At 39.1% G+C, this 14,513-nt stretch overlaps 3 protein-coding genes across 4 annotated transcripts in view; all 3 read left to right on the forward strand.

Annotated features, from left to right (window-relative positions):
* Positions 1 to 14,513, forward strand: part of raf1a (Raf-1 proto-oncogene, serine/threonine kinase a) — a 778,989-nt gene that overhangs the window by 231,569 nt on the left and 532,907 nt on the right. The window lies entirely within an intron of this gene.
* The window catches only part of si:ch211-10d23.5, a 28,804-nt gene that overhangs the window by 1,721 nt on the left and 12,570 nt on the right, over positions 1 to 14,513 (forward strand). Inside the window, 4 exon segments of the mRNA NM_001386474.1 lie at positions 383 to 535; positions 635 to 757; positions 1,726 to 1,752; positions 3,165 to 4,176. Coding sequence (NP_001373403.1) covers positions 383 to 535; positions 635 to 757; positions 1,726 to 1,752; positions 3,165 to 4,030 — 1,169 coding nt within the window. The 3' untranslated portion in view covers positions 4,031 to 4,176.
* l3mbtl1 (L3MBTL histone methyl-lysine binding protein 1) overlaps positions 3,513 to 14,513 on the forward strand; it is a 42,302-nt gene continuing 31,301 nt past the window's right edge. Inside the window, exons 1-3 of the mRNA XM_087306433.1 lie at positions 3,513 to 4,272; positions 6,334 to 9,256; positions 13,772 to 13,929. Of these exons, the coding sequence (XP_087162559.1) occupies positions 9,081 to 9,256; positions 13,772 to 13,929 (334 nt within the window). The 5' untranslated portion in view covers positions 3,513 to 4,272; positions 6,334 to 9,080. The remainder of the gene's footprint in view (positions 4,273 to 6,333; positions 9,257 to 13,771; positions 13,930 to 14,513) is intronic.

Consider the following 14,513-nt stretch of genomic DNA (forward strand, 5'->3'; position numbering starts at 1 on the left):
CAGCACAATGGATTTAAATGTGAAAAAGTGCATACATCATATATTAACGTTATTTACTGTGGTTGTTAGATGCTGGAAAAGAATACAAATGCACCTTGAAAGTGCTTCAAAAGTGCTGGAATTTGAAGCTGTAAAAGGTGTAAAAACCCTGATACCAGAATTGCATAATGTTTTGAAGTTTTCATTTGGTGTGGTGGGAGGTAGAGGGGCTCCTGGTTTTCGGAGCTGGGATTGAGCATAATATGATTGAAGTTAAGGGCTCTAACATCTTGTTGGAAGAAGCTGTTAGCCGAGCGTCCATATTGATGATGACACGATGACTTTAAGCATGGACAGCACTTTTGTTAACATTTATGATTGCTTTAATTGTTTGTTTTTTCAGACCGAAGATTTGTGTTTGTCAATGAAGAAGAGCTGTTCGGCATGATGAAGGACATCGACTGCCTGTACTGTAGGATTCCAGTTATTGGATCTAAACATCACCTCAAAAAGAGACACCTCAGATTCGCCATCCATTATAAAGACTCTGACATTGGTAATTGAACAGTAAAGAACTCTACACTAGTTGTTTTACACTGAAATGATGTTTTCCACCTATTTAATCAGCTCTAACGCGGTCTGTATTCTCATACAGGAAAGTTCTCGATCCCCTGTTACTGCTCTGATGGAGGTCATGGCAGGAGTCACTGGCATTGCCCAATGTGCAAAAAAATATTGCAGAGGACAAAGGATTTCAGAATCCACATCCACAACCATGGTTTGTTTTTTATCTGTTTGGGAGTGTGTGGGCCAGTGACACGCATCAAAACACGGCCTGCTTTTTAAAAAGTTTTTACTTGGAGTTTTTGACTTCTTTATAGTCCAAATATCTAAAAATTCTTAAATCAAAAAGCATTTTCTAGACGAGCAAAAAAAATATTGTTTTCTGAAATAATAAGTCAAAATTAAGACTTTAATTTTTACTTTAAAATATGACAAGTAATGTATTTTTTTGCTTTGAATTAGGATTATGTTGCTAACTTTATTGGCAAATTGGCTTGTTTTTTAATTTTCTTAAGGGTTTTTTTGCCTTTTATTATCGGGATAGTGGAGGTTACACACAGGAAAGCAATGGGAGGAAGAGGGGAAGGATTGGCAAAGGACCTCGAGTCGGGAATCAAACTCAGGTCACCGTGAGCACCACAGTGCTATATGTCGGCACACTTAACCACTAGGCTATTGGTGCCAATGCAAATTGGCTTATTTTAAGGAAAGAAATACAGTTTTGACATCATTTCTAATATGAAGAAATGTTTTGTGTCTTAATTTAAGAATTTTTGGATATTTAAAATAGAAACAAAAGCAAAACCTTTTGAGTTGATTTACAGAACCAATGCCCAAAAATGTCAGTCAGTGTCAGTCAACTCCATTTCACTCACTTAATTCTAGATCAACATCCTGTCAGGAACAGTGTTGTGAGAGTTACTTTAAAAATGTATCAATTACCAATTAGATCAATTAAATTGTATGTAAATAGTTGCTTTGTCTGAAAAGTAACTTACCTGTGCTCTAATTTAATTACTTGACTAAATACTCCCCCCCCCCCCCCCCCCAAAAATAGAATAGTGTTGATTTAGCTCATTTCCAATAAGTAATTTGAACAAACTTTATTTGAGTGTATATGCACTTGACTCTAATCTTTCAATAATTAGTAATCCATGTCTGATCTGTTTCATGCAATTGCAGGTGTTAAGATGACCGACAAATCCACAGGTGAGAGATGATGTTTAATCATTCATTCATTCATTCATTCATTCATTCATTTTTTGTTTGGCTTAGTCCCTTTATTAATGTGGGGTCACTGCAGCAGAATGAATCGCCAACTTATCCAGCATGCTTTACACAGCGGATGCCCTTCCAGCTGCAACCCATCTCTGGGAAACATCTCATACACACTCATTCACACACAGACATTTTAGCCTACCCAAATCACCTGTACTGTCTTTTGACTGAGGGGGAAACCGCGGGGGAACATGTGAACTCCACATAGAAACGACAACTGACCCATCCGAGGCACGAACCAGCGACCTTCTTGCTGTGAGGCGACAGCACTACCTATTGTGCCACCGCGTCGCCCCATGTTTAATCATTTTCAGTAATAATCAAATCATTGACTGTTCACAAAACAAGTCAGTCAGTGATTTAAAGGAATAGTGCACCAGAAAAGAAATGAATCTTTCCTCTTAATTTACTTGTCCTCAGGTCATCCAAGATGTAGGTGACTTTTAGTTTCTAAAATGCAACACTAAAGAAGATTGTGGTTCTTGGTGATTCACATAATGCATGCACTTTTTGAGATTTAATAGCGCTGTTATGTCCTGTTATGCTCACACAAGCGTGGAAGAAGCGCCAAGCACAAGTGACTTACATGTTAAGTTAATGAAAAGCTGCGAATAGACATCCTGTGGCGCGATACGTGCGAATGGCGCAGCGCGAATGACGCGAATTGAGCGTTTTGCTCATTTCGCACAAATCACTCGAGTTCGAAAATCTAAACTTCAGCAGACATTCGCGCCACATTAACCAATCAGGAACTTGCTCTTGTGGGGGCGTGATTATGACATAGCACCTGTTGTTGGTGTCCCAGGGGGAAATCCTCCTGCACACACCGACAACAGTTCATCAAACCGGGCTTGGCTCAGTCAGAAGCACCGCTGAAAGCCTCCATCATCCAGGCTAAGTTTCTGGAGGAGTTTCTGAGCTCACAGAGCTGGGTGCACCTCTGAAAGGATCTAGTGGACTCAGACATTGCTCCAAATGTATCAACGCTGTTTTTCAGCCTTCATAAAGTACATAAACACAGTTATTTTCTCAATTACATCCAAGTTAGCCATTTAGCAACGAAGCTACAGTCACCGGGCAGACAGAAGCCCTGCCCATCACGCGAATCCGCGTCTGTTCTGAAGTGAATTTGAATGAAGCAAGTAAACTCAACTGTTTAAACGTCTTATTACACGCGAATAGTGCGATTTATCTGCGCGTTATGCGTCTGGTGTTAACACAGCATTAGCTTTTCACTGACAGGCCAAATTTAGCCTCATTTTAGCCTAGGTGTCATCTTTTAAACACAAAAAAGTTTGCTGGGTGTATTCCCAATTTTACCTAAATGTTTTTTCCCCTTCCAGCTGAGCTAGAACCTACGGCAGTTCTCCTGCAGACTCTACAAAGCAATAACAACAACAACAGCAGCCACAACAATAACGAAGACACGACTTCAAGCGGTAAGCTAACATGCCAGAAGTGCGAAGTCTACTTCACCACCGCGTCGAATTTGCGACGGCACGAGAGGCTGCAGCACGACCAAGACCAGCAGCCCATGTTATGCATAGATGCCAAAAAAGCCATCTACGTGACGCCCAAGGATCTGCACGGCCCCAGAGTGCCCATTCACATCCGCAAGTCCTTCGCCCTGCAGATTCTGCTGTGTGAGCTGGAGGAATGCTGGGACTTCATGAAGACGCAGGCCCAGAACGGGAATCCAGGGAAAGAGTGCCGTCACCTGGTCAGGACGAACCATGCGCGGGCTTACACCATGCCTCCACCGCTGTGTGTGATCTCTCTGGAGGAAATGACCCACAAAAACCTCCTGTCCAAAGCGGAGGGCGAAGAGTGCCAGCAAATGAACTCCAAAGCATGTTCAGAGGGAGTCGACTGCGTCTACCCTATTCTCTGGGGGGAGCAAGACCTTCTATTAGAGCGCTGCATCTATTTTTCTGTGCACACGGGGCTCAAGGACAAATGGTGTCAGTTTGGAAGGACGCGCGTCTCATTTGACATCAGATCCAAAGTCTGGAAGTGCCAGTGTGAAGGTGGCGGAGCCCACAGCTGTGTTCACAAGTGTCTGTCCATGTGGTGGCTGTTTCAGGAGCGTCCCGAGCTGCTGGAGAATACCATCGAAATCACTGTCGAGAGAGTGGACTTGATTGAGGAGGTGGTCATGAATGCAGAAGATGCGAATAAAATGTCTACAGAGGTCGATGAGCTCTGCTAGGTTCACCCTTAAGAAGTACAGGCTCATTTTCTGTGATTAAAACACTGGGCATACTGTTGATATTTTCGTGGAATTTGTTTAAGGCGCAGTATGTGGTTTAGGCCACTAGAGGGCACGTGTTCACAATAAACAAAAGTGTGTTTTAGATGACTGTAAGTGTGGAATCGTGGCAGTTGTGGTCTTCATCTTATGGCACTCCTGCGGAAATCATGTTGATGGATGAGTAAAGTATTCAAAACTTAGTGAAGTTTATTCATAAACTAATTTCGAGAGGATCACGTGCTTATGATTTATCACTGCCGATCCCGTATTTGCTAATAACTATCTTCCAATCACAAGAGCCCTAAGCTACTATAAATAACCGCAGTTTTCAGCTCATTTTATCTTCGTTTGGTAGAAACCCCTCCTCCTCCCCTTTTCTTCTCCTTTACCTCTGATTGGGCGGCACGGCGGCCCAGTGGTTACCACTGCGAGCCCCACAGCAAGAACACTGCCAGCCCTGGTCCCTTAGGGCCGTTGGGTGTTTCTGTGAGGAGTTTGTATGTTCTCCCCGTGTTTGTGTGGGTTTTCCCCGGGTTCTCCGGTTTCCTCCCACCATCCAAAGACATTGAACACGTATAACAATCAAGCTTTTGTCTAACCCCTCTGTTCCCTTAGCTACCGCAGTCGGGGAGTTCTGAGATCCACCGAGATCAGGCTCCCCTCTCGCTCTGCCAACGGGAGGAAGCCCCGGGCTCGAGGATCCCTTGAGCTCAGGGCTCTCTCCCGGGACAGCATGCCAAACAAGCTTTTATAAATCATCAGCTAAGTGTGAACTCTTGAAATATCATAGTATGAAGCAGAGTAAATCTGAAAGCCGTGAAGTGTAACTTGAAAAACAGCAGAGCTTTTATTATGCCTCAGTCCACTTCTTCCTGTTCTTCGGCTCGTGATCATGCGGAGAAAAAGTTGTGCTGTTTTATCAGACCTAAGTCAAATAAAACACACAACATATTAAAGTCTTGCTGCTGTTTCCCTGTTTACTAGAAAATCAAACCAGAAATCGAGGGTGCGCAACGTCATTAGCATAAACACACAGCAAATGTCTCACTAGCTAAAGTGGCTTATTTCTTTGAATTTTAACCTTCTTATAAAGTTTGGAGATAATTAACACTGGTCTTAGCTGACAGGAATGGCCCCCGGTGTGGTCTTCTGCTGCTGTAGCCCATCTGCCTAAAGGTTGGAGTGTTGTGTATTCAGAGATGCTCTTCTGTATACCTCAATCGTAACGAGTGCTTATTTGAGTTACTGTTGCCTTTCTATCAGCTGGAACCAGTCTGGCCATTCTCCTATGACATCAACTAGGCATTTGTGGCCACAAATTTGCCGCTCTCTGGATATTTCCTCTTTTTTCAGACCATTCTCTGTAAACTCTAAAGATGGTTGTGCGTGAAAATCTCAATAGATCAGCAGTTTCTGAAATACTCAGACCAGCCCGTCTGGCACTAATAACCATGCCATGCTCAAAGTCACTTAAATCATCTTTCTTCTCCATCCTGATGCTCAGTTTGAACTGCAGCAGATCGTCTTGATCATGTCTATTGAATTGAATTGCTGCTATGTGATTGGCTGATTAGAAATGTGCGTTAACGAGCAGATGGACAGGTGTACCTAATAAAGTGGTGAGTGTATGTTCAAATTAGAGCAAACCTGTGGTGGGATTTCCACTTTCACATGGAGTGAAATCTCATTAAATAAAGTACATAATGTGGCATGACGTAAGTTACTACATGATGCAAAATCATTCCTGTATCACATAATATCATTCAAAAATCAATGAGTTTTGAATGAGTTTTCCAGTTCTCCTTAAGAACAAAGCAAAACGTGGTTTGTATTTCTCTCTTTGTGCTGAATGATTCCAAATGAACCAAATCATGTGAAATAATTTTGTGTACCATCATTTATTATTATCATTAGTTTACAAGTTCCTGCTTTTTTGGTCTTGTTTTATTCAGAGTTTAACCAGATTTGACAGTACTATGTGTTAAGTATGTTCAATAGTTTAACATTATTTTATATCGATAAATGGTTGGTCAACAAACACAATAATGAATGATATAAAAAAATACCACACTTTACTTGAAGGGGTGTCATTAAACCTTTATAATCATGACATGACACATGAGATTTTATGCATGTTTATAATAACTCATTAAGTGATACTTAAATGGAAAGTGGCTAGAAAGTGACAAGCTAAAAACAGCGTGACCATCCTGGTTTTAGCTGGACATAGCTGGTTTTGGCTGGGCTCCCAGCCTATCCAGCTAAAACCAATGGCTGAAAACCAGCCTGAAAGTGGCCAAAACCCTTCTAAAACCAGCCTGGTTAACCAGCTAAAACCAGCCAACCATCCTAGGCTGGTTTAAGCTGGATTTTTCAGGCCAATTTAAATGCAAAGATGACTTTGTTATGACAACTTAATGAACAAATAGATCACAATCTTGTTTTTGTCTGTCGTGACAACTTAACAATACTAAGACGTCATAAATCTGTCATAAACATGATTATCATGAAGACATTATAAATGTCATGAATTATATAACGGCGTCGTTAATATTTTTTGACTACAGTGGTACAAGCTGAATTTGTCATTAAATTGGGTCCCACTTTATATTAAGTGTCCTTAACTACTATGTACTTACCTCAAAAAAAAAAAAAAATACAATGTACTGACTGTGTTTATAATGTATTTGTGAACACTTGTGGTGCTTTTGAGTTGGGATAGAGGTTGGGTTATGAACAGGTTTGGTGGCATGGGTAGGTTTAAGAATGGGTTAAGGTGTATGGGATGGTCAACAGTGGTCAAAAGTTAATTACAGATGTAATTACATACATGTATTTAATCAAGCTTAAGTACACAGTAAATACATGTATTTACATGATAAGTACATTGTAGCAAACTAATAATTCCTGTGTAAGTACATATTAGTTAAGACCACTTAATATAAAGTGGGACCTTAAAGTGTTATTAAATATTAATAAAGCTGTTTAAAATGATTTGACAGAATAATGACACTTTTAATGAGACAATTTAATGATAAACAGTTTGTTCCACTGAAAACGTGATTGGAAGAATATTCATGACAAAATTATAATGCCTCATGACATGTTTAGGATTATTTTCTACTCGTTTTAGCACTTGTTTATGACTGTTTAGGACTATTATTAACACTGGATATGACGTATTTATGTCAAGTGTTCATAACAAACAATGTTATCTTTACATTTGAAATGCCACAACTAAGCAAATTACACTTATCGGCAGTTGTTATAAGCATGCATAAAATCCCATTCACATTCATGTGTGTCATGTCATTGTTATTATAAAGGTTTAGCAGTCTTTTGAACACCCCTTTAAGTGTTACCAAATTATGTGGTAATATTATAGCATAGTAACTGCATACTACTGTATATTTATGTTTGAGACCTTTTTTTTTTTTTGGTTTATTGATTACCATTTGGGCGACACAGTGGTTAGCACAGTCGTCTCACAGCAACAAGGTGGCTGATTTGAGTCCCGGCTGGGTCAGTTGGCATTTCTGTATGGAGTTTGCATGTTCTCCCCGTGTTGGCATGGGTTTCCTCTGCGTGCTCTGGTTTCCCCCACAGTCCAAAGACATGCTATATGTCAGGGGAGCCTGCACAGTTTAGCTCCAACTTTCTTTAACACGCCTGCCTGGAAGTTTCTACCTAGAAAGAGCTTGATTAGCTGGTTCAGGTGTGGTTAATTGGGGTTGGATCTAAAATATGCTGGACATCGTCCCTCCAGGACCGAGTTTGGACACCCTGGTGAACTGCATAAACTAAATTGGCCGTAGTGTATGAGTGTGCATGGTTGTACCCAGTACTGGGTTGCAGCTGGAAGGACATACGCTGTGTAAAACATATGCTGGATAAGTTGGTGGTTCATTCCGTTGTGGTGACCCCTGATTAATAAAGGGACCAAGCTATAGGAAACATTTGTATAACCAGATTTACTTACTTTAAGCTGAATTTAACCTGATTGCTTACTGTAGCAAAATGATGAGGAATTTGTGCTTACCAATGTGTTATTTCAAGTGAAACGTGGTTGATTTTAGTAAGGTAATTCAACCATAAAGACGTTTATTTATTTACTCAGTCATTTGCATTCACTCACTGCTGAAACAACCCGCTTTCATTCATTAATGACAGCTAAATATTATTAACGTTTCGTTTGCACTTGAAAACATGATGCTTTACCAAACAATCCACACAGATGCAGAAGACACAAGAGAAACTGTAATCTGTGGCAAAATTTGTTATTCATTTAACAAAAAGAATAAGAAAATACGTCTACTATTCCAAAAAGAACAGACTAGTAAACCATAGGTTATTTTCTATTGGTCTAAGTTTACTCAAAATATTGACTGGAGGAAGGTTTGGGTATTAACTAATAAATACTATAACTATAAATAATAACTATTAACTAATAAAAAAATCTAATTACAAATAAAATCAAAGAAATCTCATTTAAGATACCACACAAATTTTACCCTGTTAAGCATTTTCAACCAGATTTATTAAAGATATGGATGTCAATTGTTCGTTCTGTTCATCATACTCAGAAACAGTATCTCATATTTTCTGGCATTGTCCATATACAAAACGGTTATGGGGGAAGGTATCTAAATTTATAAATGATAAAGTGCTGTCAAAATTTATTGTACTGTATGAATATGTTATTTTTGGTTTCTTGAAATATGATAAGTTGGAAAGTGAAGCTTATGTGATTAATCTTCTGATCATACTTACCAAGTTTCATATCCATCCACCTCTGTTTTTAGCGGTACTTAAAGAACTAAATATTTATATAAATACCATTAAGGAGAATACAAACAAAAAAAAGCTGTTAAAACTGTTTATTTGTTTGACACTTTTAAGTTATTGTAAGTTAGCAAGGCCTAGCATTATTTATTTGTAGTATTTTATTTTCTTTTTTGTTGTATTATTTTGTTTTACTTATTGAGTTCTTGTAGCTCTTCATTTTTATATGCTTTTTATTTTTGTATATCTCTGGCATTGTTCTGTATGTATCGTTCTTGCAATAATAATAATAAAAAAACCAAGAGAAACTGTAAACGCAGCACACTTTCAAACATCAGGGGACTCTGCGCTTAGAACTCGCGCATGCGCAGATCTTATTCCTCCCGAGCAGGACCAGCACTGGTGAGAATAAATTCATTATCTGATCGCCTTCACATTACGCACAATTCATGTCATGCCATTATGACATGATCGATATAAATAGGTTTTACGTCGCGTGCTTTTTTTGATATTCACGACGACGCTCGTTTTACCGTATTTTTTCCTTTACACAATTATTAAATAAACCCGATATAATTAGCAATTAAGCTGAGGTTGCCAGGAAATTAAAGCATATGTGTTAACGTCGACCGTCAAGACAAGACAGCTTCTGTCTGTTCCTTCCAAACTCATCGGAATCTGACGACGATAATAAAGCAGGCTTTCAGTCAAAGCGCAGTCAAATAATGAATGGTTCGCCTGTTTTACACTTTACTGCACAAGAACATGGACTTCCGCCATTTTGCACTGCTTCAATAAAGACAATTCTGGCGAGAAGAGAGGATGTGCTGGAATTGAAGCTTTTTGAACTGGGACTGATCATACATCACCTCCACCATCAGTTTAAACGTTAGGCTAGGTAGCCTATAATCAAGCATCACCACTATCAGTTCATGCATTATGTATGGATAATCATCACCATCAGTGTAGGAAATCATCTTCACCACCATTATGAGTGTCCATGCATCTCACTCAAGTTCATCATCAGTTATCTGTCATTGTGGGTTGATTCTCTCTTTCACTTTTGCAAAGGAATGACAGAAAGTAGCCTACTAAATAACCATTTCCCCCTTTAATCATCGAATACACCACAGCATTGTAACTACTGCTACTAATTAGTATTATTTTATGTTGTAAACGAACCCCACGCCATTATAAGTAAACAAACATGTTTTCTGTCAAGAAATCCCTGCTGAAAAATCCAACTTAAACCAGCCTAGGTTGGTTGGCTGGTTTTAGCTGGTCGACCAGGCTGGTTTTAGAGGGGTTTTGGCCACTTCCAGCCTGGTCTTAGCTGGTCAGGCTGGGAGATGACCAGCTAAAACCAGCTTGACCAGCCTAGCCAAGCTGGGAGTCCAGCCAAAACCAGCTATATCCAGCTTAAACCAGGTTGGTCAAGCTGGTTTTAGCTGGATTTGGCTGGTCAAATTTCCAGCCAGACCAGCTAAGACTAGGCTGGAAATGGCTAGAAACCAGCCTTGAAATGGCCAAAATCCCTCTAAAACCAGGCTGGTCAACCAGCTAAAACCAGCCAACCAGCCTAGGCTGGTTTAAGCTGGATTTTTCAGCAGGAATAAAAGTCCTAATTCCCAAAAAATACTTCTGTGGAAATGTTATAAAACAACATGACACGGTAGTTTATAGTAAATACTATAGTATTTTAAGTCATACTGTGGTAAAGTGTACTGTATATTTCTTACATCTTGTTATTAATGATTGCTCCATCATACTGTAGTATTAACAATAGTGAGCTGACGTACTGTAATAAATACTTTAGTTTTCACTTCAGGAAACTGCAGTGTATTGCATGGAAAATGTAGGACACGATGAATATTTTAATCCTCAAGTTTTATATGAGAACTGTGTCCTCAATCAGGTGGAAAGCATTGAAAACGATCCAACTCATTTTTTGTTTCCACATTACGAACTGCTTCCCTCTGGTAGAAGATATAGAGTCCACAAGTGTAGGTTAAACCGCTATCAGAAATCCTGTTTGTACCTGTTTCAGTGGGTTTAATTAAAAAGTATCTTTATAATTAGCATTTTAATTTTGTGATTGTTGTATTTTGTATTGTTTTTTTATTGCTTGTTTTAGTGAATGTCTGCAGCAATATGGTGATGCCCATAACAAATCTGTCAAGGACAATAAAGTTATACTACTACTACTACTACTACTAATAATGTAGTATAAGTTACCCTATAGTTGTAGAAAACTACAACATTGGGTTGTTTGATAATATTACTAAAGTTTTATTACCATAGCAATAATTACCACAACAGTACTTCCCTAAATGGTTAAAAAACACCATAGTATTTACTAGGGTGATACCATTAATTAATCTTACGTATCACGATCAAGTAGTATTGCTATAGTGTAATTCATAACTCAAATTATAAAGAAAATTGTCAGAAATACTATTTATCTTGTCATAATGCTTAAATGTAATTCATAATTCCCTTAAGGCCAAATAGTATTAATTGCATGTCACTTCACCTAAAATGTATGCATTCTTTTTGTTTAGTTTGTAGAAAACTGACCAACAACAAATACATTAAAATAAGGATACAAATTATACCCAATACAACCTGTTACTAAGGAGCTTTTTCCCAACAAAATTAGGCCATATGAAGTGGTCAAAAATTGTTTCGTGTTCATCTATTTTCATCTATTTTTTTATTTCTGTCTTATCAGGTAACAATCCAAAGTAATTCAGAACTTCACTTTGTGAGTCGTTCTTTTAAAGAGATTGCCGCGGTTGTTGTAGCCACTAAATCATATTAACAGAAACAGAAATGAACCGAGATGTGCGTTCGATCTGAAGCGTCAGAAAACGTGCAATAGGCTACCATAAAAGGCAGGAATTCTAGTATGCAGTTTTGCAACATTAAAAGTTTCTACAGACTATTAAATATATTGTTGCACAAACGTGAGAGCATCTTAGTGACTTTTTCACATGCAGCATTATCTATTGTAGATAAATTATTAATGACGATACTACCGTTTACAATCTACAGTGGCACCGCCAGTATTTTGGAGCCATAGTATCTCGATACCACCATAGTACATACCTCCCTACAGAAAAATCCAGTTTAAACCAGCCGGTTTGGCTGGTTTTAGCTGGTCGGCCAGGCTGGTTTTAGAGGGGTTTTGGCCATTTCCAGACTGGTTTCCAGCCATTTCCAGCCTGGTCTTAGCTGGTCAGGCTGGGAGATGACCATCTAAAACCAGCTTGACCAGCCTAGCCAGGCTGGGAGCCCAGCTAAAACCAGCTATGTCCAGCTTAAACCAGGCTGGTCAAGCTGATTTTAGCTGGATTTAGCTGGTAATTTCCCAGCTCAACCAGCTAAGACCAGGCTGGAAATGGCTGGAAACCAGTCTGGAAATGGCCAAAACCCCTCTAAAACCAGGCTGGTCAACCAGCTAAAACAGCCAACCGGCCTAGACTGGTTTAAGCTGGATTTTTCAGCAAGGCTGTCAACATTGCGATGTGAAAATAAGGTATTTACCCTCCATAATAAAGGATAAATCCCCAAACTACTAAATATGTTCTTCTGGAGCTGTTTCATTGTAAATAAACAGTTAAATGGTCAGTAATATGTTTTATTATTTTTATTTACAAATGAAAAAATTAATAGTATATATTAGCAGAACATAAATTAGCAAACAGTTCAGATAATTTAAATGAATAGCTATTATAAAGAAATTGAATCAAGTTATCAAATCTCAATCTTTTCTTCACTGTATAATGTAAACAATCTGATTAAAGAGCAGCGAATGAATCTCTTATTTATTTAGAACAGTGGTCACCAAACTTGTTCCTGGAGGGCCGGTGTCCTGCAAGTATTAGCTTCAACCCTAATCAAACACACCTAAACAAGCCAATCAAGCTGTTACTAGGTATACTTGAAACACCCAGGCAGGTGTGTTGAGGCAAGTTGGAGCTAAACCCTGCAGGGACACCGGCCCTCCAGGACCGTGATTGGTGACCCCTGATTTAGAATTTTAGTTTGTTTACATTAAATAACAGAGGTGACACTTTAAAAATGCACAGATATGACATTAAAATGAAAGCATTCGATTGCTTTTCTAACTTTTTATGCTCATTTAGGATAAATATAGTTGTCTTTGAAAAAAACCCACCAAGATCGACATCTTTAAATGTTGTTATTATTAATTATGTGTTAATGTTTGTTCAAACACGCACCCAAAACCCAGACTTTCGCTCCATTTTAAATCACGTGTACAGAATCAGTTTGGGAAACAGCGTCTATTTATTACTATGGACTATGGAGCACGTCAGCTGACAGTTACGCACCGCTATATGACTGCTTGGAGGATCGCATGGGAGGAGTGACAGATCCTGTATTAAAAAAAAGGGGGAATCCTGCCATTTTTATATTTGTTTCAAAGTGTTTTCATGCCTAAATAAATCGAAAGCAATAGAACAGACTCACATTTAAGAGCAAGGGGCGGCCCCTGGTGGTTCGGTGGTATGGGTTGCGTTTAGGGAGGATTGGCTCTTTAATGTTTAATTCCACCCTTCAGAGAAAGACTAAAAATACAAGGGGAAATACGGAAAAATACATTTAACGCATGATAGTAGGATAGAACTGTAAAATACGGGAGAATCCTGAGAAAAACGGGAGGTTTAACAGATGTGGCGTAGTACAGGTGAACCTTGCAACCCTAGTATTTACTATGAAGTGTGTACATTCTTACAAGAAGCATTTTTATATAGTGTGACTGAAGAACAAGAATAATTTGTATAATTTTTTTTTAAACCAACAACAGCAGTAAAGAAACTGAATCTTTTATGAGTTTGTTGCGGAATAATGACCTGCTTCTGTATATCTGTATGTCCCTGATTTCTCTGTTAGTGGTACTGAGCACAGTCTTGCTATGAGTGCCAAAGTCGACCTGGATGTCCTTCCACACAATGCCGACGGCCCGTCTGAAAGCAGCGTCTCTCACGCTCCCATCGACAGCTCCGCTCACCGGCTGAAACCCCAGGACACCACCACTATCATTTTCCCTGGTACGTATATTTGAATAAAGAGTTGATGAATGTTATGATCATCTAAACCTAATTTCTGGAAGGCCGCAGCTCTGCTTTTGCTCCAATCCTAATCAAACACAGCTGATCCAACTAATCAAGGTGTTCAAGACTACTAGGCTGCATCCGAAACCGCCTACTACTCAGTACGTACTGCATTTGAATTAATTTGTACTAGTCGGCCATTAGACAAGTATGATCTATATAGTATAAATGTGAGAAGTAGGAATTCGGATGTACTACATCTGCCATTTTGTCACTCCCATTCATGAATTCTCTCGCAGGGCATCATGGGATAGAGTAGCGTGTATGCACACTTCAGAATCTCGCCGGAAGTAGGTCATCCGGGTACTTCTCACATACTAATTTTCGAGTTCTATGAATTCGGTCATATTACTCGACTCGCATACTGATTTTAGCGTACTATAGTATGGAAGTGAAGTCTAGAGACTATTAGGCAGGTGTGAGTTGGAGGTGGTTGGAGATAAACTATGCAGAGCTGTGGCCCTCCAGGAACTGAGTTTGAGACCACTGCCTTAAAGGGACACTCCACTTTAAAAAAAAAA

This window comes from Danio rerio, chromosome 23 (assembly GCF_052040795.2).
Source record: "Danio rerio strain M-AB ecotype USA chromosome 23, GRCz13ab, whole genome shotgun sequence".
Taxonomy (NCBI): Eukaryota; Metazoa; Chordata; class Actinopteri; order Cypriniformes; family Danionidae; genus Danio; species Danio rerio.